Consider the following 22,078-nt stretch of genomic DNA (forward strand, 5'->3'; position numbering starts at 1 on the left):
CTCTTTAGTTCGTCTTCACTTTCTGCCATAAGGGTGGTGTCATCTGCATATCTGAGGTTATTGATATTTCTCCCAGCAATCTTGATTCCAGCTTGTGCTTCTTCCAGCCCAGTGTTTCTCATGATGTACTCTGCATATAAGTTGAATAAGCAGGGTGACAATACTTGACAAACTCCTTTTCCTATTTGGAACCAGTCTGTTGTTCCACTAAGTTTCCATAATTGGAAAGTGATTATATATTACATGTTATTGATAGATTATGGCTATGAGGAAGAATTGGGGCTAACCAAGCTAGTAGAAGGTGAGATGGGAGAGAGAAGAGAAGCTCGAGGGGGAGGGGATATACATATATATATATAACAGTATGACTGATTTGTGTTGTACAGCAGAAGCCAACACAACACTGTAAAGCAATTTCCCTCCAATTAAAAAATAAATTAAAGAAGGAACTTTAGAATCTTGCTAAAGTAATCCTATCCGAGCATTTGTTTAGTTTGCTTTGCCATAATCAGTTTCTAAAATAAAATATGGCTTATGAAAACCGTATTTTGTCCTTTTAGGCAATACATTTGCCTAAAATATTTGTATCAGTGACAGAATTAACTACATGCTCCAGTATACCCTATGTTTATGATGACTAAATCGCCACCAAACTTAAGTTGAAGTAACTGAGGGATTAAGTATGAAGTATAAACTAAATTAATATTTTTAGAATGACCTCTTGTTCAAGACTCAATTGTACATTACTATAGCTTCAATGTGTCTATGAAATTTTTATAGTTGCATAATGTATAGTCTCTTAGAAGCCATAGTAGTAAAGGAAATGCCAGAATCAAGTTTGTGTGCTAAGTCTCTGCAGTCGTGTCTGACTCTTTGTGACCCTATGGACTTTGCCCACCAGGCTCCTCTGTCCATGGGATTCTCCTGGCAAGAATACTGGAGTGGGTTGCCATTTCTGTCTCCAGGGGATCTTCCTAACCCAGGGATTGAGCCAGCATCTCTTATGTCTCTTGCATTGGCAGGCAGGTTCTTTACCACTAGCGCCACCTGGGACTTGTAAATAAAAAAATAGTCTGATGCTAAGAAGTCTCAATTTAACATGATTGCCAGGCAATCAAGCAATCTTTTTTTTTTTTTTTCAGTGCTATTATCTTTTACTGAACTTCAGCATCAAATCTGATCTATTACTTTACCTGGGTCAATACCAGTATTGAAAGGGCAAGGAAGCTAAAATAATCTATGCCTGAAATATGACCAGGGAAATGCTCTTCTTGCAAAAAGATGGCCTTGGATTTTCCGTCTTTCAGTCCAGGAGTTGTCCCACTCTGGGCCTGACCAAAAGAAGCCTACTGTGCACCAGGCTTTGACTCTTTGAACCACACCAATTCATGCATATGAAATGAATGTTATGGCTGAGCTAGTTTATACTCAACCTCTTTTCTCAATCTTATTTTCTACTATCTCCTTTTTATGGTATGCTTCAACCTCATTAGTATTTTGGGGAAAAGCTGGACCCTGCCCATCATCTTGGTTGTTGCTCTTCTTTTCCTGGCAAACAGTGCCCAGAGTTTCAATAGAGGAAGCGGGGAAGGATACAACACATTCAGAGTTTGTGAAAGACCTTATTTACCATCAAAGTGAAGGTTTCCAGATACTCCAACTCTGTTTTCTTATGCTCTTAAGTCTTTGATGAGGAATTAAGAACTCCAGCCAGGGCTACAGAAGACGGAGGTGCCTGGCAGAAGGCACTACGTGGTGTCCTGAAGCTGTTCATTAATTATGAATGATGTTGCGGAGTGAACAGAAACTATTAGTATCTTAATTTCTACATGAGCACTTCTGAGAGAAATCCGAATCTGCACATTTAAACAACTGTTTCCTTGCTAGATTCCATTGCCTTTTTTTCAACACATTCTTTTGTGGGTTTTGTACAGACCTTTTCTGATGGAAGAAAATTGCATACACAGTTCTTCAATTGGGGACAGTCGGTAAGAACGAAATATTATTTTATCTAGACGAACACCTGATGGAAAGCATGATTTATTTACTTACTTTTTACGTTAGAGAAGGCTCCTGACTGGGGGAGGAGGAAATGCATTCATTCCTTGCTGCTTGGAGTACATTGTGAAAAGGTTCAATCCTATTTGATTTTCCCATTCATTATGGGGTGTGTGTTTCCTAAGTCTTCCGCTCTGTTCCTTTTGTTTATTGTTTACCAGGCACTGTGGGGTCTGCTCTTTAATGTGCCTGGTCCTTTGTTCTTCTGCCATAGGGTGTGAAGATATTTACTTACTTGTCCTCTGCTCTAAACAGCCGTGTGCAAAAGAAAGAGGAAAATTGCATCTTATCCATCAGCTCCTCATACATCATTCAAAAACTGTGAAAAAAAAAAAAAACAAAAACTGTGCCCTTAGTATAAGAAAAGTACAATCCCTCTAGATTTCATTACAGAAGTGTATAGTGATTTATCACAAACCATGCTATGAAAAGATATCATCTGGAAACATGATAATTATTTAAACGTAAATAATTACATTAAAAATGGGAAAGATATCTTAATTTTTTGTTTTGTTAATGCTTTCAACTGTTGGAACAGATGAACGTGCCACTTTCTTGCATCAAAACCATTTGCTCCGTGGTTTATTTAAATATCACTAGGGTGAACTGTTTAAAGTTGTTCAAAGTGGGAAAAAATGACTCTAAAAGATGTACATGGATAGTATGAAGACCAAAAATACATATGGATTGTTTGGTTGCTTGTTAAATTAATTGCTCATTAGGACCTGGCTCTGGTTCTAAATGAGAAAAGGCAATAAACAGAAACATTAAAATCAGGACAGGCTCTGTGGTTCTGTCCATTTTCAAATCCTAAGAACCTATGTCTACATCTGTACCTACATTTATGGATCTGTAACTATGTCTGTATATCTTTTGATGAGCAGTCAATAACAGCTTTGTCTTTTCAATTAGTGACACTGTCATAAATCATAGCAACTCAGAAACAAAACTGGCACAAATATTCTTGCCTCTGGTTGAATTTACATTCTCTCCTCACGTTGAAAAAGAGTTATAGACATGCAAAAGCTCTCCCTCCAAAACACTACGGTGCCAGGACGATACTTATTGTATCTGGAGTTTATTGTATGGGCCAAGCTGTCACTTTCCCGTAGCGTCTTCATTTATTATGTTAATTAACTTCCCCAGTGCAGGCAAGAGGGTATCCGCCTGGTGAAATAGTCTCGGTTGGGGGTTGGGGCGGGGTAGTTGAAAGCAAACCTGTTTTGTGCCTGAATAAAACCCCCATCAATGTGTTTCTTTTCAAAGACCGGAGGGTCAATACCACGGTTGTTTTTGTTCCCATCCAGTTATGTAACCGTGGGGACTTGTTTCTTTGCTTTCAGGATTTGTACAAAACACATTAACGCTAAACAATAGGCGCGAGTCAGGGGAGCAAACCCTCGAGCTGTGTCTTGTGGAGTCCGTCCTCCTGGGTTTGGGAATCTCCAATGAGTTCCATCTCCAGTGCTGACTGTGTGTGTGCGTGTGTGTGTGTGTGTGAGCGCGTGTGTGTGTTTAGTTAGCTGGCACGCAACACACTTCCCCAGGGTTGTGCTTCCTTTTTCCTGAGATTTGGCGAAGGGTAAAGGGTCGGAGTCACATGGATACAAAGCATTTGATTAATGTCCAAGTCACCGCCAGGGCTGCCGGAGCCGCCTCCCCTCCAGCCCGGGCCGTGTGAGGCCAGAGCCGCGCCGGGCGCGGCGCGCAGGTCCCCGGGCCCCCCGGGAGCGGCCTCTGTTGAGCTCCCCCTGCCTCCCGCGCCCGGCGCCCCCTCCTTCTCCCCGCGCCCCCCGCCTCTCCGCCGCACGTAAAGTCGCCCGTCCCACAGCGGATCCGGCGGAGGCGGCCACTTTCCCCGGCGGGCGCGCGGGACCCGGGGCAGCGGCGGGCGCGCGGCCGGGCGCCCACCATGAGCGACGAGGGTCGCGGGGACGGGCGCGCCGAGAGCGCCCGGGACCTGGAGAAGCAGCTCCGGCTGCGCGTGTGCGTGCTCAGCGAGCTGCAGAAGACCGAGCGCGACTACGTGGGCACGCTGGAGTTCCTGGTGTCGGTGAGCGGCGCGCGCGGGCGGCATTGTCTGTGGGCACCTGGGTACCCGTCCGGGCGTCGCGGGCGCCCCAGTGTGCGCGCCCACGCTGGGGCCCCCGGCTGGGGGATGCTGCATACCTCCGGACGCGCCGGGGCCAAAAGTTAGCTCGCGTGGGAGAAGGTTCTTGTTCGGGGAATCTCTGCTGCTCTATCTCCCCTCTCTCACCTCTACCCACTCCCTGGTCTGCTCGAGTGCGTTGTGATTTTTCTCCCCCCTTCTCTTCCTCTCTGGGGCGGGGGGCGGGGGGGTGGCGGTTTGGATTTTCTTTGAAGACGCTTGGCTAGGTGATTCAAGTCTAGCTGCTACGTTCATGTACATTTAGTTTTTGTTTGTTTTTAATCCTTGATTCTTATGGAACTTGAGTTCATTATTCAGGACACACGGCAGTGAAGTCTCTTTAGTTATAATAATCTTTGGGGGGGGGCGGGGCGGGGGCGCGCACAGAGAGCAGCGGGGTTATGATCTCCAGCAGCTGTGGGATATTAAAGCCACAGGAACTGCTCACCGCCATCCTAGTCCTCCTGTCTCCTCCCTCCACCCCCCAACCCGGGGTTTAAATCCCCACCCCCGTGAGTTCAGCTCTTGGGTCCCCTGTTCGCACTGAGCCCAGGGAAGCGGTGTAATAAATCTCCCATCCAGCGACTTCAGGATTTCTTGAAACTGGCAGGAACTTTGTTTCGGAGTTTCAGCTTGACTCATTGGAAGTGTGTGCTCTGAAAATGTTTCATTCATTTTAGAGCCAGGAGGGGCAAAACTCAGTGAAAGAAACTTCTTAGACATCACTCAGAAGCTGAATATTTCTCTGTTCGCTGCTGCAGAGACACAGAATTTGAGGGTAGGCTCCTCTCCACCGAGACGCGCAGGAGAGCATCATTCAGACACAGAGGACCTTTAGCCTTTGCGAAAATCTCCCTCAATCTTCTAACCTCCTCTTTCCACCACCCTATTCCATTCCCCTTGGTCTGCAAAGGCCAAACTTCCTGCGCAGTGTTCTGAGAGAGGTACACTATCTGCTGATAATCGTGATAGTGGAAATTCAGTTCTTGGGGTGAGACGCACTGCCTGGCTTCTGGTTCACTTCTCAAATTAAAATCGATATACTTGAGCCTCCAGGGGCCATATTCTTTGGAAAAGTGTGGATATTTGCAAATATACTGGTAATTGGTGATAAGTAGGATTTTTGTACACTTCCATGCGTCATTGTCGAAAAAGAATGTTTTTAAAGCAAACTTGATTTTTCACAGCTTCAGATTTGACTTTCATGAAACTTTGTTGGTGAACAAGTTCTTTGACTTTCGAAGAATCTGAGTAACTTTTCAAGTTGCCTTAGGAACGTCTTTCTGGAGGTATAGGGGAATAGTATTGAGCAAAACACTCCTAGTTTACAAAAATAGCTAACGTAACCTACCTTAAAAACCAATGTGTTGATTTTTATTTAAAATAACAGTTTTTCCTCTAGTCTTAACACCTGATTACTTAAAATGATAATATAATTCTATGTAGAGTTAGGTAAGAAATTATGGGAGGTATAAAATAGATTGCATTTTACTGTTAGTCGATCATTTTATGATTCATTATTTTTATCTCATTTATAAATCATGAACTCTTCCACTTTTCCTTTTCTTTATTTGCTGTTTTCATGTACATGTTCACACACACACCAACACTAATTGGCCCGAAAGTCTGCCTAAACAGAAGTCTACTCTGGCTTCCTTTTGGTTTTATAAACATTGAAAATTTAAGATCTACCTATAATATATCATTAGATTTTTTGGGGGGGTATTATTTGTAGCAGCGTTTAATTCGTCATCTGTTTTATGTGATTACCTTCAGTTGGTTAGCCAATCTAGTTTTAATTTTATCCTAACTGATACACACCAAGAGCTTTAAAAATATTCAAACCCTTTGGCCTGGTAATTCCTGTTCTAGGAATCCATCCTTAGGGAATGGTCAGAAATACAGACAAAAGAAGTTTTTTTTTTTATCTTTAAATAGCTGTAGTATTAAATAAGTGCAGTGGTAAATTTGTTGCAAACATTTGCTAATGAATTTCCAATTCAAATTTAAATATTTGTTCATTAGTCATTGTTTTTGATTTCTGTCAAAACTTCAGCCCATCAGCATGGGTGAGGGTAATTCTGATCTTTATTACAGAGATGAAAAACGTATTTTTAGTTTTCCTGAGAACATATTTTTACTTACACAGCCATAAAGGAGCAAGCAAATTGTGTTATTTCTCTGGATTAAGTGATCATATAGCCTGAGGGGAAACTTTTTTTAATAAGATGGTTTCTCTTTTTCTTTCCCACCCTTGGCCTTTTAAGGACAGAGCACCTCCCCCCTCCCCCACCTTCCCCACCAACACTTCTTCCCACCCCCAGATAGTCCGTGAACATTGCCTTTTTCATCTGCCGGTTTTATCAGTCTGTATGATCTATATGCACCTTCTCTCCAGTAGCCACCCAGGCACACACTTCTTGTCTGAACAAGGCTCTGAACTTGAAGCTTGCTGCTGTCATTTGAGGGGTGCCCTCTTCCCATGGGTTGCTTCAGTCTTCTTGTTCTGCTCCTCCCTAACCCTTAGCAACCTGCTGGCTTCCTACTAGGCTTTCAAGACTCTTCATCACCTTCAGTAAAACTTTCATGACTCCGTCCCTCCATCTTGCCTGGGCTAGAGTGCTCACTGTTCAGTACCCACTCTTCTCTGTAGTCACTTCTTCCATGGAGCCAGAACAAGCTTGGGCAGGTATCTGACTAGCTTTGGCTCATTGTTCTAGAATGCAAGCTTCTTGAGGACAGGGCCACATTTTACTCACCTGTTTCCCTAGACTTTTGTGCGGTACTTGTGACATCGTAAGTACTCAATAAATGCTTACTGCACGAATGAATGGATGAATTACTGAATTTGTCTTCTAAACCTCCTGCCCCACTTTTAAGGACAGTTCCTCAATCATCCCTAAATTCCTGAGTTTTTTTCCCATTTGGTCTGTATAGATGGTGGAAGTTAGGTTTCACTCAGGCACATATGTATTATGTAACAAGAAGCTTTAAGTTAAAAATGTAGTGTCTGCATTTAAAAGTGAAACTATTTAAATCAGGTATCAAGGTATTAAGGACATTGTAGCAGTGTTATTTAAATCCATTGCAGTCTAAATTTTCATTTGGGTCCTTGGATAGATTATATTATTGGAATTGATTATTTTTAGATCTTAGGTAAAATGGTAGAGAGTGACAATTTGTTTGAACTTCTGTTCTTGTTTTGCTTGGGAAATGAAAGTCTAGGCTTCATTAGGAATACTCTAAAACATTTCTAGAAGAAAATGCTTTTATAGACCTAATATCCAGTGTTTGATGTCCAGAGTCTGGACAATAGTAGGTTGTAACTGGTTTCCTGGAGAAAGGACAGACCAGGGTCGATTTCAAGGGTGTGTCTTATACGGTCACACAGGGCTGCCAAGTCTGAAGGACCTCAAGCTTAGTTTGATGCTGTGCCATCAATGTCTTGAAATTCTTACTAATTTTATCTTGGACGTTGTGCTTTGCACGTGAAATCCAGTGGGACGATGGGATGTGAGCGGAACAGATACACGAAAGAAAAAAATACAGCTTCAGACTTCAATAAAACTTTAAAATTTTATTTATTTATTTGTTTATGGGTGTTTGTTGCTGCTTGGGCTTTTCTCTATTTTCAGAGAGTGGAGGCTACTCTCTAGTTGCGGTGTGAGGGCTTCTCACTGCGGTGGCTTCTCTTGTTGCAGAGCATGGGCTCCAGGGCACAGAGGCTTCAGTAGTTGTGACTTCTGGGCTCTCGAGCACAGGCTCAGCAGTTGTGGCCCAGGGGCTTAGTTGCTCTACGGCATGTGGGATCTTCCGGGGCCAGGCATGACCCCAGTTTCCTTCATTAGCAGGTGGATTCTTTACCACTGAGCAACTAGGGAAACCCTTCAGTATCCTTAATAGCACTTTTTTTTTTCTTTCCTTTTGAATAAAAGGCCTCACGTTTGAATTTTGCACTGGGCCTGGAAAATCGTGTCAATACGTTTCACTGTGGCAGGTGGCATTGAGGCAGGGTGATCATATAATTTTTGTTTAAACTGGGACACTTCTGAGGACGCAGGGGCCTGCTATTAATAATTACACAGGGAAGCAGATGTATACTGGGATTGTACCTGGCTAATCAGAAAGCACAGTTATTTCCCATTGTTGGAACATTAAGACACAGACTCTGAGTTCAGCTGTATATCTTTTCATAAACAAAAGATTCTGAAATTTGTTACCTGTCCAGGCTTTGCCCTCAGATACCCCAGAATCTGAGTCCTGTCTCTCATTGCTATACAGAGCCTCAGATTTTGGTCAAGGTGAGTATCTGATTTGTGTGTCTGTTATGTTCTCCTCTGCCTTTTTTCTGTGTCTGAGTCTCTGCTTCCTCTTTCTCTGTGTTTCCCTTTGGTCAGTTTGGTCCTTCCCCTGGTAATCTTGATTTTAAGACAGTGACAGGTTGCAGTCTATGTAACAACAGTCAGAGTTAGTGTGGTGCTTTACAGTTTATACTGAGCAACTGTGTGTTTCTCATCCGATTTGGCTTATTATACGTGAATCTCTTGTGCCCAGTTGTGTCCTACTCCTTGTAACCCAATGGACTGTAGCCTGCCAGGCTCCTCTGTCCATGGAATTTTCCAGGCAAGAATACAAGAGTGGGCTGCCATTTCCTCCTCCAGGGGATCTTTCCAAACCAGGATCGAACCTGCGTCTCTTGCATCTCCTGCATTGGCAGGCGGATACTTTACCACTGCACCACCTGGAAAGCCCTTGGCTCTTTCACATGGTGCTCCTGAGAGCTCCAGGCTTCTGGGGTTGGGCTTCAGGAGCCCTTGGAGAGGATCCAGGGAGTTGAATTGTGTGGCTTTAGGCTCTCCACCCTGGCACCTCCTCATGTGGCCCCACTGTCTTCTGATTTGTGTTTTTGCTAAAGCAGTTAGAAAAACCCCTCATCTGGGTGGGAAACCCGGAGAGAGCAGAGATGGCACCTTTACTTCCTCTGTGTGCTTTACTTGAGCTCATCGTGGTGCTTTGTAAACAGCAGGTACTCAAGAAAACAAATAGACAGATGAAGCAAAGGCAAACAAAATGGTTTGAATGGGTCTCAGTCATGATGCAGCATTTTGAGGTGAAGGTAAATTGGTTCATTACATAATAATGCATAGGCTTATGTTTTGCGTGGACCTGTGTGCCCCTCAGCATTATATATTGCAGGCTGAACCCTCAGTATTCAGGTAATCACAGTGCCATCTGGGAGCTGAAGTGGTAGAGTAGTAAGCCAAGTAAGCCAAGCCAAGTAGTAAGGCAGGTAGGCACAAGGGGTTCCCTCAGCCTGGGGTCAGGGGAAGGGTGGGTAAGAGGTGATAACAGAGCTGGCTCCTGAAGGATGAGGAGGAACGCGCCAGACTTGGAAGAAATGTGTCCATCCTGAATTAGTAAAACACATTGAGGCTAACCGTGGTATGGCAGGCAGCGGGTGCTGCTGGCGTGGCTTGGCATGCTCTCGTGCTGAAAGAGTCTTAACTAATGGGGATAAGAAGTCCTGTATGCTTTTTGAGTATTGGGAAGAGATGAGGTATGTTCAGACCGGTTTGAGAAGTGTTCCATTCTTAAAAATTATGACTTCAGTTAAAGACAGTGAGAAGTCAGTTGTGTGGGGCTTGCTCCCTTGTTGATAATAAGTCCAGGGCCTCCAAGGTTGGCAGTGGGGAGGGGTCACTTGTGGGAAGAAGTTGCCAGGCCAAGATTCCCTGAATCTATGTCTTTGAATTTGGCCTTGGGACTCCTTCCTCTTGTTCTTTATTTCTGCCACCTCCCTGGCCCTCTGGCTCCCCTGGTGCCTCAGATGGTAAAGAATCTGCCTGCCATCTGGGAGACCTGGGGTCGACCCCTGGGTAGGGAGGATCTCCCAGAGAAGGAAATGACAGCCCACTCCAGTATTCTTGCCTGGAGAATCCCATGGACAGAGGAGCCTGGCGGGCTACAGTCCATGGGGTCGTAAAGAGTCGGACACGACTGAGCGACTAACACATTGGCCTTTAGCTTACGCTGCTTCTTTGGCTGTTCACACAAGAATGCAGAGAAGGTGTTTTCTTGCTCCTCTTAATCTGGGACAGTTTATAAACTTCCAAAAGTTGTTACTGTTTACTGAGGGAGTGCACAGACCAGTAATCCCGGAAACGACACAAAACATAAACATAGTCTAGCTTGTGTAACACAGGTTTCTGCTCCTACCAAAGTGATCTTGCTCTCCAGGTCTGCAGACCCTGCCCTATTTTCATCCTAAACCTTAAGACAGCTCCTGTTGATCCTCCTGGCTGGACCCTACTCCCGGGCTGGCTTGACTGGGTTCTTTTTTTCGAGTCGTTAGCCTGAAGGTGTATTCTTGAGGATGGCGTCAGGAAGTAGCGCTTAAGCTGTTGTGACTCTTTACCGTAATTACAGTAGGAAACATACCATGAATTAAATGGGGCTCTTGCATAGTTCTGATATTTGGAGTGTTAATCATGTGACCAGAACTGACTTACTGTCTAGGGGGATGTGGAGAGGGATGTGTCTTTAGTCTTAAGGCTTCATTTGCATGATTATGCTGTATTATAATTTGATAACATTGATATGAGTAGGCTTTATTGAGATTAGCTTTGTTTCTTAGCAAGAGAATTCTATCAGCAGAGTTGAGGAACGAAGATTGAAGTCTAGTTACCTGTTAGGAGTTTCAAACATTTCAGTGGTCCAGGTAAGAACGGTGGAATGTCTGATCTAAGGTAGAAACAATGATGAAGATAAAAAAAACTAAACCCAAACAAAACTCTAAAAAAAAAAAAATCAAACCATAAAACATCAAAACACAAGAGACATTTCTTGGGTAGAACCACTAACATTTATGTTCACTCAGAAGTGGAAGCTTAAGTAGAATGGACAATATAATATTAGAATGGTTTCTAGTTTGAAGACAGAGTGGGGAGAGGCATTAACTTGAAGTGCAAGGGGCAGAACAGCGTGGGGAGGAGAAAAGTGAATTTTGTTTTCAACTTGCTGAGTTCAAAGTCTGCTATAATTTTTGAAGATTAGAATGTGGAGATCAGAGATGGAGAAGGTAACTAATTATGTATGTTGAAGCCATCAGGTAGATGAGATGACAAAGGGGAAGCAATTCAAGGAAGAAAACATCCTAACCAAGAATAGGATGTAGGATGTAATAGGATGTACAGTGCCCTGGTAACTTGGATTGAGTTGTCAAGGGTTGAAACAAAGAACTGGGGTCAAGTGATCTCTTGAAAGCCAAGGAAAGATCTAGTTCCCAGAAGAAAGGTTCCTTTCAACTCTCAGAGCTTTACAGAAGTAGGTCGTGTGAAGACTGAAGAGACAGCTGGATTTGGCAATTAGAACGTCACTGAAGTTTTGGCTTCAGGAACATGCATGAGCAGAAGCTTAAGAAGGAGTTGGAAGACATGACCTGACTGGAAGCCGAGGAGATGAAGATGGATGGAAAAGCTATTCAAGGAGGCTGGTAGTAAATGCAAGGAGAGAAACAGGTTATAAACATTAAGGGATGTCTAGGGATGTTTGAGGGAGATGAGTATAGCTGAGGAGATGGAGATGATAGATAAAAGGAACTAAAGCAGCTTCAGCAGAGCATCGTCGAAGTCAAATGCATCGCTTGGTAAATCAAGAGCCACCATGGAGCTGGGAGGCAAGGAAGGCACTTGTCAAAATTTTCCGAACCATCTTGCCATGGAACATACCCACAGCAAAACGTCATGACAGAGTCTAAACTTTTTTAACTCTTGCATGTTTTTATACAGAGTGAAGTAAGCCAGAAAGATAAAGAACATTACAGCATACTAACACATATATATGGAATTTAGAAAGATGGTAACGATAACCCTATATGCAAAACAGAAAAAGAGTCACAGAAATACAGAACAGACTTTTGAACTCTGTGGGAGAAGGTGAGGGTGGGATGTTTCAAAAGAACAGCATGTATACTATCTGTGGTGAAACAGATCACCAGCCCAGGTGGGATGCATGAGACAAGTGCTCGGGCCTGGTGCACTGGAAAGACCCAGAGGAATCGGGTGGAGAGGGAGGTGGGAGGGGGGATCGGGATGGGGAATACGTGTAAATCTATGGCTGATTCATATCAATGTATGACAAAAAAAAAAAAAATGAAAAAAGGTTATAGACAATTCACAAAAAGTGAAATTCAGCTAGTTAATAAATATTGAAAATATTAAAAAAAAATAAAAAATAAAAAAATAAAATAAAATTCCGGAACTGCTGGGTCACACCCTTTGCATCTCTCTGTGACCACTCGCCAGCAGCTCTGCCTCCCGCATGGGGTCAGTGGGGTGAAGTGTGTGGTACAGACCATGGGTTTAGAGGCCCAATAACCTTGGTTAAAGTCTTGGTACTGACATGTACAAACAGTGTAATGTTGGCAACTTATATAGCCTCTTTATGCCTCCTTGAATATCTGGAAAACATAGTCGATACTGTGTCACAGGGCTGGCCTAAAATTTAAATCAACTTCTGTAGGTTAAGTGTGACTTTTTAAAATGCAACATACAAATTTAGAAGTCAGAAGAGGGAAGTAGCTTGTCTTAATTTATTATTAAATCTATTACGAGTAGGTTCAAATCTTGAAAATAATGATATAATCATTTTTTAAAATCATCATATAAATGATGTACAATTTATGCATTACATTTAACGCACATTGCAATCATTGCCCACACTTTTAAAAAAGAAACGCTGGTTTACCTGACAACATTTTTGTCAGATTACATATTATCCCCAGTACTTGTCTTTTGAGTGTTTTTTTTTTTTTTTTTTTTTAACTCTGCATGTGTGCATGCTAAGTCTCTTCAGTCATGTCCAACTCTTTGCGACCCCATGGACTCTAGCCTTCCAGGCTCCTCTGTCCCTGGGATTCTCCAGGCAAGAATACTGGAGTGGGTTGCCATTTCCAACTCCAGGGGATCTTCCTGATCCAGGGATTGAACCGAAGACTCTTAAGTCTCCTGCATTGGTAGGTGGATTCTTTACCACTAGTGCCACCCGGGAAGCCCTTTTTACTCTATACCTGGCATTATATTTTCATATGTAATTTAATACCAAATTAAATTGTTATGCTTGAGTTTTAGGTATAATTGATTTGACCTAAAGATAATTGTTTTTATTAAGTATTTAAAATCTTATTTATAATATTTGTTTTTCATAATATATGCATTTTTATTATTCTCAACTTAGTAAATGTTTCTTTTCTTGAAAGTGTGGTTGGGTCACTTTACCAGTAGTTTTGAGCATAATCATTCAAATCTTGACACATCTAATAAAAACTTTGTTTTCTAATTTTTCCCCATTCTCATGAACTATTGCATTTGGTCCATGAGTTCTTTGATTGCAGTTTTTAAGACAATTGATATCTTAAGTTAAAGTTCTGATACTTAAACACTTTTAGTTACTGTGGATGATTTCAGACTTTGAATCCTTGAATAATTTTTTTTAAAATTCTAGCTTTGCCATATAGCTAAGTATAGTGTACAAAAAAAGACCTATTTCATTGGAGGATATCTAAGCCAAGGACATTATGTTCTAAATACATATTTTCCATGAAAAGACAGGCCCTTCATTTGAAAAGGTTAAATGGTATAATACTTAAGAAATGACCCCAGCTGGTTAAATTTAGCATACTGATATGAAACTATTTTCTGGGTTTATAGCAAAAATCTAGCAATGTAGAATATGAATGGGTAAGTATTTTAATTCATGTCAAAGCTTCATTTCTCTGAGAAAGTCAAATAAGGGTTGATATCTCTGTTTGACTTTGCTTTGCCACTTTTGTGATTTTAATTATCTATTTAAGTTGTCTTCTTGCCAGGAGGAGAAGCTTTATAGACGGTGACACATTTTCAGCGGTTGTGCAAGAAACACTGTTTTCCTTTGATGCCTTGTAATGTCTCAACTTGGCCTTGGTTTCTTGCTCCCTTGGATTCTAGTTTTTTCTTATTTGAGACTATTGCCCCAAAGAAAGAAACATAGGATTCCAAAAATGACATCTCCTATTCCAAAGTTTTATTTCTGTCAGTAGAACTAGGGGAAGAGCTATGAAAAGACATTATTTCATCTAAATGTTAGTCCCACGCCACACATTCAAAGATTATTTTAATAACTCATTATTTTCCCAGAGATGAAATTAGGAGAGTAAAGGGGACTTCCATTTTTTTACAGAGTATATCCATGTCATGTTTGACTTTATATAATTTTAATATATATAGAAATACATTTTATTTATAGATTTTACATTCTCCACATTTTCTGGAATATTCTAGATATACCTTTTTCTCAAGTTTTCTTGTCCCTCTTAATAATGATATCCCTGGCCAAGACTTCCCCTTCCCCTGGCTGGTATGAGGTTGTGATAGTAGATGAGGGCAGCCATTTTGGACCATGAAATCAAAGTCATATGTTGAGGATGATAGAGGAACAAATAAAGACGAGTCCATTTCTTTATTAAAGAAATCTAAGCTGTAGCCTATCAAAAATGGGCCTGTTAGATAAATTAGTATTTAGCTCTGTCCTAAAGTCATTTTTTTGAGATTTCACATTTTGCTTCCAAATTCATATTAATTTATGCAAATTATCAACAAATTGGCAAACTCTATTTTTTGCCTTTGTCTTGTCAAGTAGCGTAATCTTAATGTTTAAAATTCATTTTTAGCTTTTCTTTAATGACTCTTCTGTAGCTCACCAATGATTTCCCTAGATTATGCTAAAACCACACTTTTTTTTTTTTCTAGAAAAGAACAGTCCTTTTTTTTTTAAAACCTGTACTTATAATTCTTTTTCCAGAAGACCAGAATTTTTGTGTTTATTATGTATATTTACAAGGATATTTGTTCAGCTGCTTTCTCTGAGGCCAAACAACAGTAGTTTAAACAACACAGAAGGATTGTTTGTGACTATGAAAGCGGTATGTAATCAACATGCCTTTTTTGTATCCTCTCTTGGCGCTGTGGTTATTTAATTTTTTAGTACTATTGCCCAACAGTGTCCCTGGGCATGAGCAGCGTCATCAGGTCATTAAGAGACCTCATGTCCTGTCTTCCTGCTCCAGCATCCCCTAGGACCATCTACATCAGTCTGTAGGACGGAGAACCAATATTTAATATGGTTTCTCTGGTGGTTCCAGTGTGCAGAGGATGTTGGAGAACCAACACACCAGGGTTTTGTTTTTGTCCATATGGTTGAAGTTGGCCTACTAGGATCCCTTGCAAGTTCTAGCCTCAGAGGGACTGAGGGTGGGCGACAAGGTCCACATCTCACTTTCACTCCCATCCCCTTGGCCAAAACTTCATGACAAGGCTGAATCAGCTGCAGGGGAGGCTGGGAAATGTATCTAGTTGGGCAGCCATGCGTACTGATGAGATGTGGGGAGTTTTGTACAGTAAGTCCTCTACATATGAAACTTGAAAGTTATGAACTTTCAAAGGTGTGAACGTGTGTGCCAGCCTGTCTTTGCCATCTGTGGTACTGTACTACTGTGCCTTTCAAGGTACTGTATTGTCAGATTAAAAGTATTTTCTTTATTTTTTGTGTTTGTTTTTTATGTGCATATTATTTGTGTGAAAAAGTATTGTAAACCTATTACAGTACAGTGCTATATAGCTGAGAGTGTTAGTTGGGCTAAGTTTGTTGGATTAATGAACAAATTGGACTTAACAGACACACTCTTGGAACAGAACTGGTTCCTATGTAGGGGAATTACTGTACTAAACTTAAGAGGTAGAGAATTAATATTGAGAGGCAGAGTAATCTCTGACACCTTTTGGGACCCAGTGATATTAATAATTTAGGCTTGTCCCTCAGAAAATCATTTATATTAATTCTTGGATTCCTTTACTGTAAGAACTTATTGTACTAAAATACCACTTGGGTCATTTCCCTAAAATGATATATTCTTGTCCACATAGAAATCCATTTCATGTTTTATTTATCTGTCCCTTCACAAATGTTTGTAAGTGTTCCACTAAGGTCCTCCCCGCAACCCCCCTGCAGTTGGCTTTGACTGCAGGAAGAGTTGGGAGATTTGGATATTTTGTGTAAGTTAAAATTTTTTCTGGTTCCCCTCCCCCCCATAAAAGTCCCAGGATACTCTGGAAATCATCATATATTATGTGCTTGTTTTGTGTCGGGCACTGTATATTCCTGTATAACTTGCAACTCACAGCTCTTTTCAAGGATTGTATCCTTACAGTGGTAAAGAATCTGCCTACCAGTGCAAGAGACACAAGAGACAAGGGTTCGATCCCTGATTCAGGAAGATCCCCTGGAGGAGGCCATGGCAACCCACTCCAGTATTCTTGGCTGGGAAATTCCATGGACAGAGGAGCCTGGCAGTCCACGGTCCATGGGATTATAAAGAGTTGGACACAGCTGAACACATGGCACGTGGTAACTCACGCTGAGAACACCCTGATGAGTAGGGATTCTGAGTAGATCTGATCCATCGTGTTGGCGATTATCTGGCCTGGGGATTTCTAGATGGTGGGAACAGTGTGATTAATCAGGGCTGGGAAAACCAAGGCAGATGCTGGGAGCCGGACACAAAACTTGTTAACTCTGGAAGTACACAGAGGCTAAAAGAGAGAAAGGAATAGTACTTTATTTCAGGCAAACCTTCAAGAGCAGGCCAGCAACAGAAGCTCATAGTCAATCCAGGATGGGTCAGAGCCAGGCAAGCACTCAAGAGCCAGAGATTATCCAGAAGTTAGGAGTTTCCCTCACAGAAATGAGGAAACGCAAGTGAACCTTTAAAAAATAGACAACTCCAGTTCTCCCATTGGTAATGTTTATCATCACTAAGACTAGTTTTAGGTTAATTTAATTCCTTTTGGATCAGTTTGGGTCTCTTTGTGCTTGTTTACTTAGCACTTCATAGCAGATTTAAAGCTGTTAAATATAATGTTATGTATAGCTCATGTTTATTCTATATGTGATTGAATCATGAAATGTTTGAGGCAAATGTTAATTTTACACACACCCCTTCTAGTCTCCAAAATGTATACATACTGCTTTGCATTCAATGAATATTGCACAGATCACATTGGTAAAACACATTATTGTCATTTAAATACAAATGAAGTGAATCCATAATTAAAATGATCATCATTCCTGGATTGTTTTATTTGCCAAGTCTACTTCAGATGAGGAGGGTAACTGGCCTTCAGGTAGTCAAAGGATGAAGTTTGATAAATGAAATTATTTAGTTATGGGTATTTGCTACCAAGGACAGTTAGTACAGTCATATAATTGAATAATCTTCGAGTCCAAAAGGGAATCATGCTATGGATGAATGAGTATAGTTTTCAGTTGAAGTATGAGAAGTTGACATTTCTCCTGTATATTTTTCAGTGAGATAATAATCCTCATATATAAATTGTGCCTTCTCTGTATGGTGAAATTTTTTGAGAATAGCAAATGTTTTCTGAGATTTCTTTTTTTTTTCAGTTTTATTTAATGTTGACCTAGTTACAAGGAATATGATCAGTTGGACTGTCAGAAATTTGAGAGTTTAGTTGATACTTGAATGAATTGTTAATTTTAATCATACACATTTTTACAGTTGAGGATTTAGGTCAGATTCAACTTTCATGGTATTAGGAAAATATAAGCAAATGTTATAAGAGATCTATATAGTCAGCCAGAATATTTGAATAAATTTTTGAAAAGGAAAAGTCTGCTAAATAGATTTAAAGAAAAAATATAGTTGTACTATACTGTATTATATATCCTCTCTAAAAATTATTTTCTAGCCTGCCAGAATTCAAAGTTCCAACTCAGTGATATTATAGATTTTTTTCTTTACTATTTTATATCTGTTATGTGAAATTCACAGTAATTTTTAGATAGAGGCAGAACTAAAAGAATCTATTAAAAAATGACACAAAAACGGTATGGAAGTTTCTCAAAAAACTGGAACTACTACATGATCCAGAAATTCCACTCCTGGTATATATATGAAAAAAACAAACACTAATTTGAAAAAATACATACACCCCAATGTTCATAGCAGCCTTAGTTATAATTGCCAAGACACACACACAATGAACTGTTACTCAGTCATAAAAAATAATTAAATTTTGCTGTTTGCAGCAATATGGATGGACTTGGAGGGCATTAGGCCAAGTGAAATAAATCAGAGAAAGGCTGTATGATATCACTTATATGTGGAATCTAAAAATACCACAAACTAGTGAATGTAACACAAAAGAAGCAGACTCACAGATAAAATGAATGTTTGGTTACCAGTGGGGCGAGGGAAGGGAGGAGGGACAGTATAGGGATAGGGGATTAAGAGGCAACAACTATTTGGTAAAATATAAGCTACAAGGATATATTATGCAACATAGGAGAACATAGCCAACATTTTATAATATGAAATATAACCTTTAAAAATTGTGAATCACTGTATTGTACACCTGTGACTTACATGATGTTATATAGCACCATACTTCAGTAAAAATAATGACATTCAGAATGTTCTAAAAAAGAGAGAATGGGGTCAGTGATTTTTTATTCATTTCTAAAACCAACTTGTTTAATTTGTGAATATCCTTATTTTCAGTGTAGTATAGTTATATGTCAGGCCAATTTAAATAATACCTCTAATATGATAAGTCTTATGATTTATCCTCTCCAATAATTATAATATGAGAAAGAGGGATATATGTATACAGATAGTTAATTCACTTTACTATACAGAAGAAACTAATACAACATTGTAAAGCAATTATGCTCCAGTAAAAATTTAAAAAAATAGTCTAGATATTTTGAGTGTTAATATTCTAGGGCCTGTTTATTGCACACTTACTGTGTGCCAGTCACTGTCTGGGCTCAGGGAATATATCACTGACAAGAATGAAAAATTCCTGGTTTCACGGGACACTCTACCCAGGAACTACAAGAGAAATGAGAAAAATGTATATTAGCTGCTCCAAATGGCAAGGAGAGTGAATGAAACAGATGGGGAATCAAAATCTGTGTGTGTTTTGATATTTTATATAAGATGAAAATGCAGGAATCTACTCCTTTCTGTCCTATTTCTTTCTGTAATTCCCTAAAAATATTTCAAAGTAACTTTTATTTTTTTACTGTTAACCCTGATAGGCAATATCCAGGAGCAGAGTGTTAATCAGATTCCTAGTTTAACTCTTCAGTATAGTTATAATTTAGTGGTGAAATTCAACCCAGTTATACATTTGCCAACAAAGGTCTGTCTAGTCAAGGCTATGGTTTTTCCAGTAGTCATGTATGGATGTGAGAGTTGGACTATAAAGAAAGCACAGCGCTAAAGAATTGATGCTTTTGAACTGTGGTGTTGGAGAAGACTCTTGAGAGTCCCTTGGACTGCAAGGAGATCCAACCAGTCTATCCTAAAGGAAATCAGTCCTGAATATTCATTGGAAGGACTGATGCTGAAGCTGAAATTCCAGTACTTTGGCCACCTGATGCGAAGAATTGACTCATTGGAAAAGACCCTGATGCTGGGAGAGATTGAAGGTGGGAGGAGAGGGGGACAACAGAGGATGAGATGGTTGGATGGCATCTTCAACTAAATGGACATGAGTTTGAGTAAGCTCTGGGAGTTGGTGATGGATGGGGAGGCCTGGCGTGCTGCAGTCCATGGGGTTGCAGAGAGTTGGACACGACTGAGCTACTGAACTGAACTGAACTGATACATTGCTAATAAGGTTAACAGATTAGTAAAAGAGTGGTGACTCAAAGATGTAAGGCTTTAACTAGTCAGTTCTTTAGCTGTCACTGTTTAGTAATCTAACTTTAATAAGCATTTGTTTTTTGGAGTTGCAAACCCAAAATCTGTTCCCTCCATTCCACTGAGGAGCTGGTTTTGTAGAGTGTTTGCCAGTAGGGTTTTAGGTCTTGGCAGCTTGGCATCTGCTGAGAACTTCAGCCAATGTTGGGCTTCTCAGGTGGTTCTGCTGCTGCTGCTAAGTCACTTCAGTCGTGTCCAAATCTGTGCAGCCCCATAGATGGCAGCCCACGAGGCTCCGCCGTCCCTGGGATTCTCCAGGCAAGAACACTGGAGTGGGTTGCCATTTCCTTCTCCAGTGCATGAAAGTGAAAAGTGAAAGTGAAGTCACTCAGTCGTGTCCGACTCTTTGCGACCCCATGGACTGCAGCCTACCAGGCTCCTCCGTCCATGGGATTTTCCAGGTAAGAGTACTGGAGTGGGGCGCCATTGCCTTCTCCGTCTCAGGTGGTTCAGTGGTAAAGACTCCACCTGCCAATGCAGGAGAGATAGGGGACTCGCAGTCGACCCCAGGATCCAGAAGATGCCCTGGAGAAGGAAATGGCGACCCACTCCAGTATTCTTGCCTGGAAAGTTCTGGACTGAGGAGCCTGGTGGGCTACAGTCCATGAGTTGCAAAGGGTCAAACATGACTGAGTGCGCATAGGTAGCCAAGGTTAGAATTCAGCCTCAGTGGGAACCCAGTGGTGTGTGCAGGGCTCCACTGGCCGAGAAGCTTTTGCCAGAAAGGGAAGTGTCCTTTAACCCTGGGTGAACTGAGTCTTGGGCAAGGGGTTGGAGGTTGGAGATCTTGAACCCACAGCAGGATCTAAAGTCAGTTTTCCAACCCTTTACCTTTGATAACCTCAGATGAGTTACAAGCAAATGTCGCAGATCCTTTCTATCCATTTTACAGATTTAAGGTCGGTCTTTTCCTGTGAAGGACAAGGAAGGTAAGGAGTGCACCTTACAAGTCCCGCCCCTCCTTATTCCCTTGGCATCGTCTCCCCGCCCCCTTCTTGTTCCCATGGCGACGTCTCCCTGATGGCTTTAAGAAGTGGCTCCCTGGAGGAGTGTGGACAGCTGGATGCAGCCCTGTACTGGCCTGTGAAGTGTCACTGGGAGCCACTGCCAGAGGCTGGGGGAGGGGAAGGTCACTTCAGGACTGTGGAAATTATTCCCTTTCTCCTCAGCGTCCTGGAGCCTCGTTTTTGTCTTGTTGTCAAGAGAGACCAGAGCTCAGAGCCTGGCCCTGAAGTTTTCTTCAGCGTTCTTTCTGGAAATGATATTTTTGAAGGCGCCTTCATTCTTCAGCTCACTGAATTTCATAGCTTGAAGGAAGGGAAATAGATTTATTACTATCGCCGTTACTGACTTCAGAATAGAAATTGTTGGATAATTATACTGGAGTCTAACGCAGTATAACTGAAGGGAAGGGATTGAGCTGGCTGGGTTTTCTTGATAAGGTTATGTGCTTGCCTCTTCCGTTTCTCTTTGGAGCCCATTCTATGGCTAATACATCAGAAAAGTTGAAAAGGAAGTGCAAACACAATGACCACTGAAAGTTGAAGCCTTTTCCATTCACTTCTCTGTGCTATTTGTGACTTGTCTGCCTGATTGTTTCAAAGTGAGGAGAGACCTGGGGTTCTTATCTCTCCTTTATCAGTGGCACTGGTTTGGAGAGTGTGGTGTGGTGCGGACAGAACTGGGACTTGGCCAGCCTTAACGGTAAACAGATATTGAGGCAAAGTAACCACAAGAATGAGTACAGACTGTATTCTTGTTGTTGTTCCGATGCCAAGTCATGTCCTACTCTTCGTGACCCTGTGGACTACAGCATGCCAGGCTTCTGTGTCTCTCACCATCTCCCAGAATTTGCCCAAGGTTCATGTCCAATGAATCAGTGATGCCATCCAGCTATCTCATCCTCTGTTGCCCTCTTCTTCTGCCTTCAGTCTTTCCCAGCATCAGCGTCTTTTCCAATGAGTACAGACTATATGCAGCGGGCTTTAAAGCAAGCCAATTTGTCTCATGATATAATGATGCAAGATACAGTGCCTAGGAGGAGCATCACA

At 41.4% G+C, this 22,078-nt stretch overlaps 1 protein-coding gene across 3 annotated transcripts in view; it reads left to right on the forward strand.

The window, feature by feature from the left end:
• Window positions 1–3,617: 3,617 nt before the first annotated feature.
• Window positions 3,618–22,078, forward strand: part of PREX2 (phosphatidylinositol-3,4,5-trisphosphate dependent Rac exchange factor 2) — a 285,626-nt gene continuing 267,165 nt past the window's right edge. For 2 of the 3 annotated variants that reach the window (XR_006272238.1, XM_043483104.1), the window contains exon 1: window positions 3,620–4,111. Coding sequence is in view for 2 of the 3 variants with exons in the window: in XM_043483104.1 (XP_043339039.1) it covers window positions 3,971–4,111 (141 nt within the window). In the remaining variant the exon portion in view is untranslated. Of the gene's footprint in view, window positions 4,112–22,078 lie in introns of all 3 variants that reach the window. The other variant, XM_043483105.1, reaches the window with a different exon arrangement.

Source organism: Cervus canadensis, chromosome 12 (assembly GCF_019320065.1).
Source record: "Cervus canadensis isolate Bull #8, Minnesota chromosome 12, ASM1932006v1, whole genome shotgun sequence".
Classification (NCBI taxonomy): domain Eukaryota; kingdom Metazoa; phylum Chordata; class Mammalia; order Artiodactyla; family Cervidae; genus Cervus; species Cervus canadensis.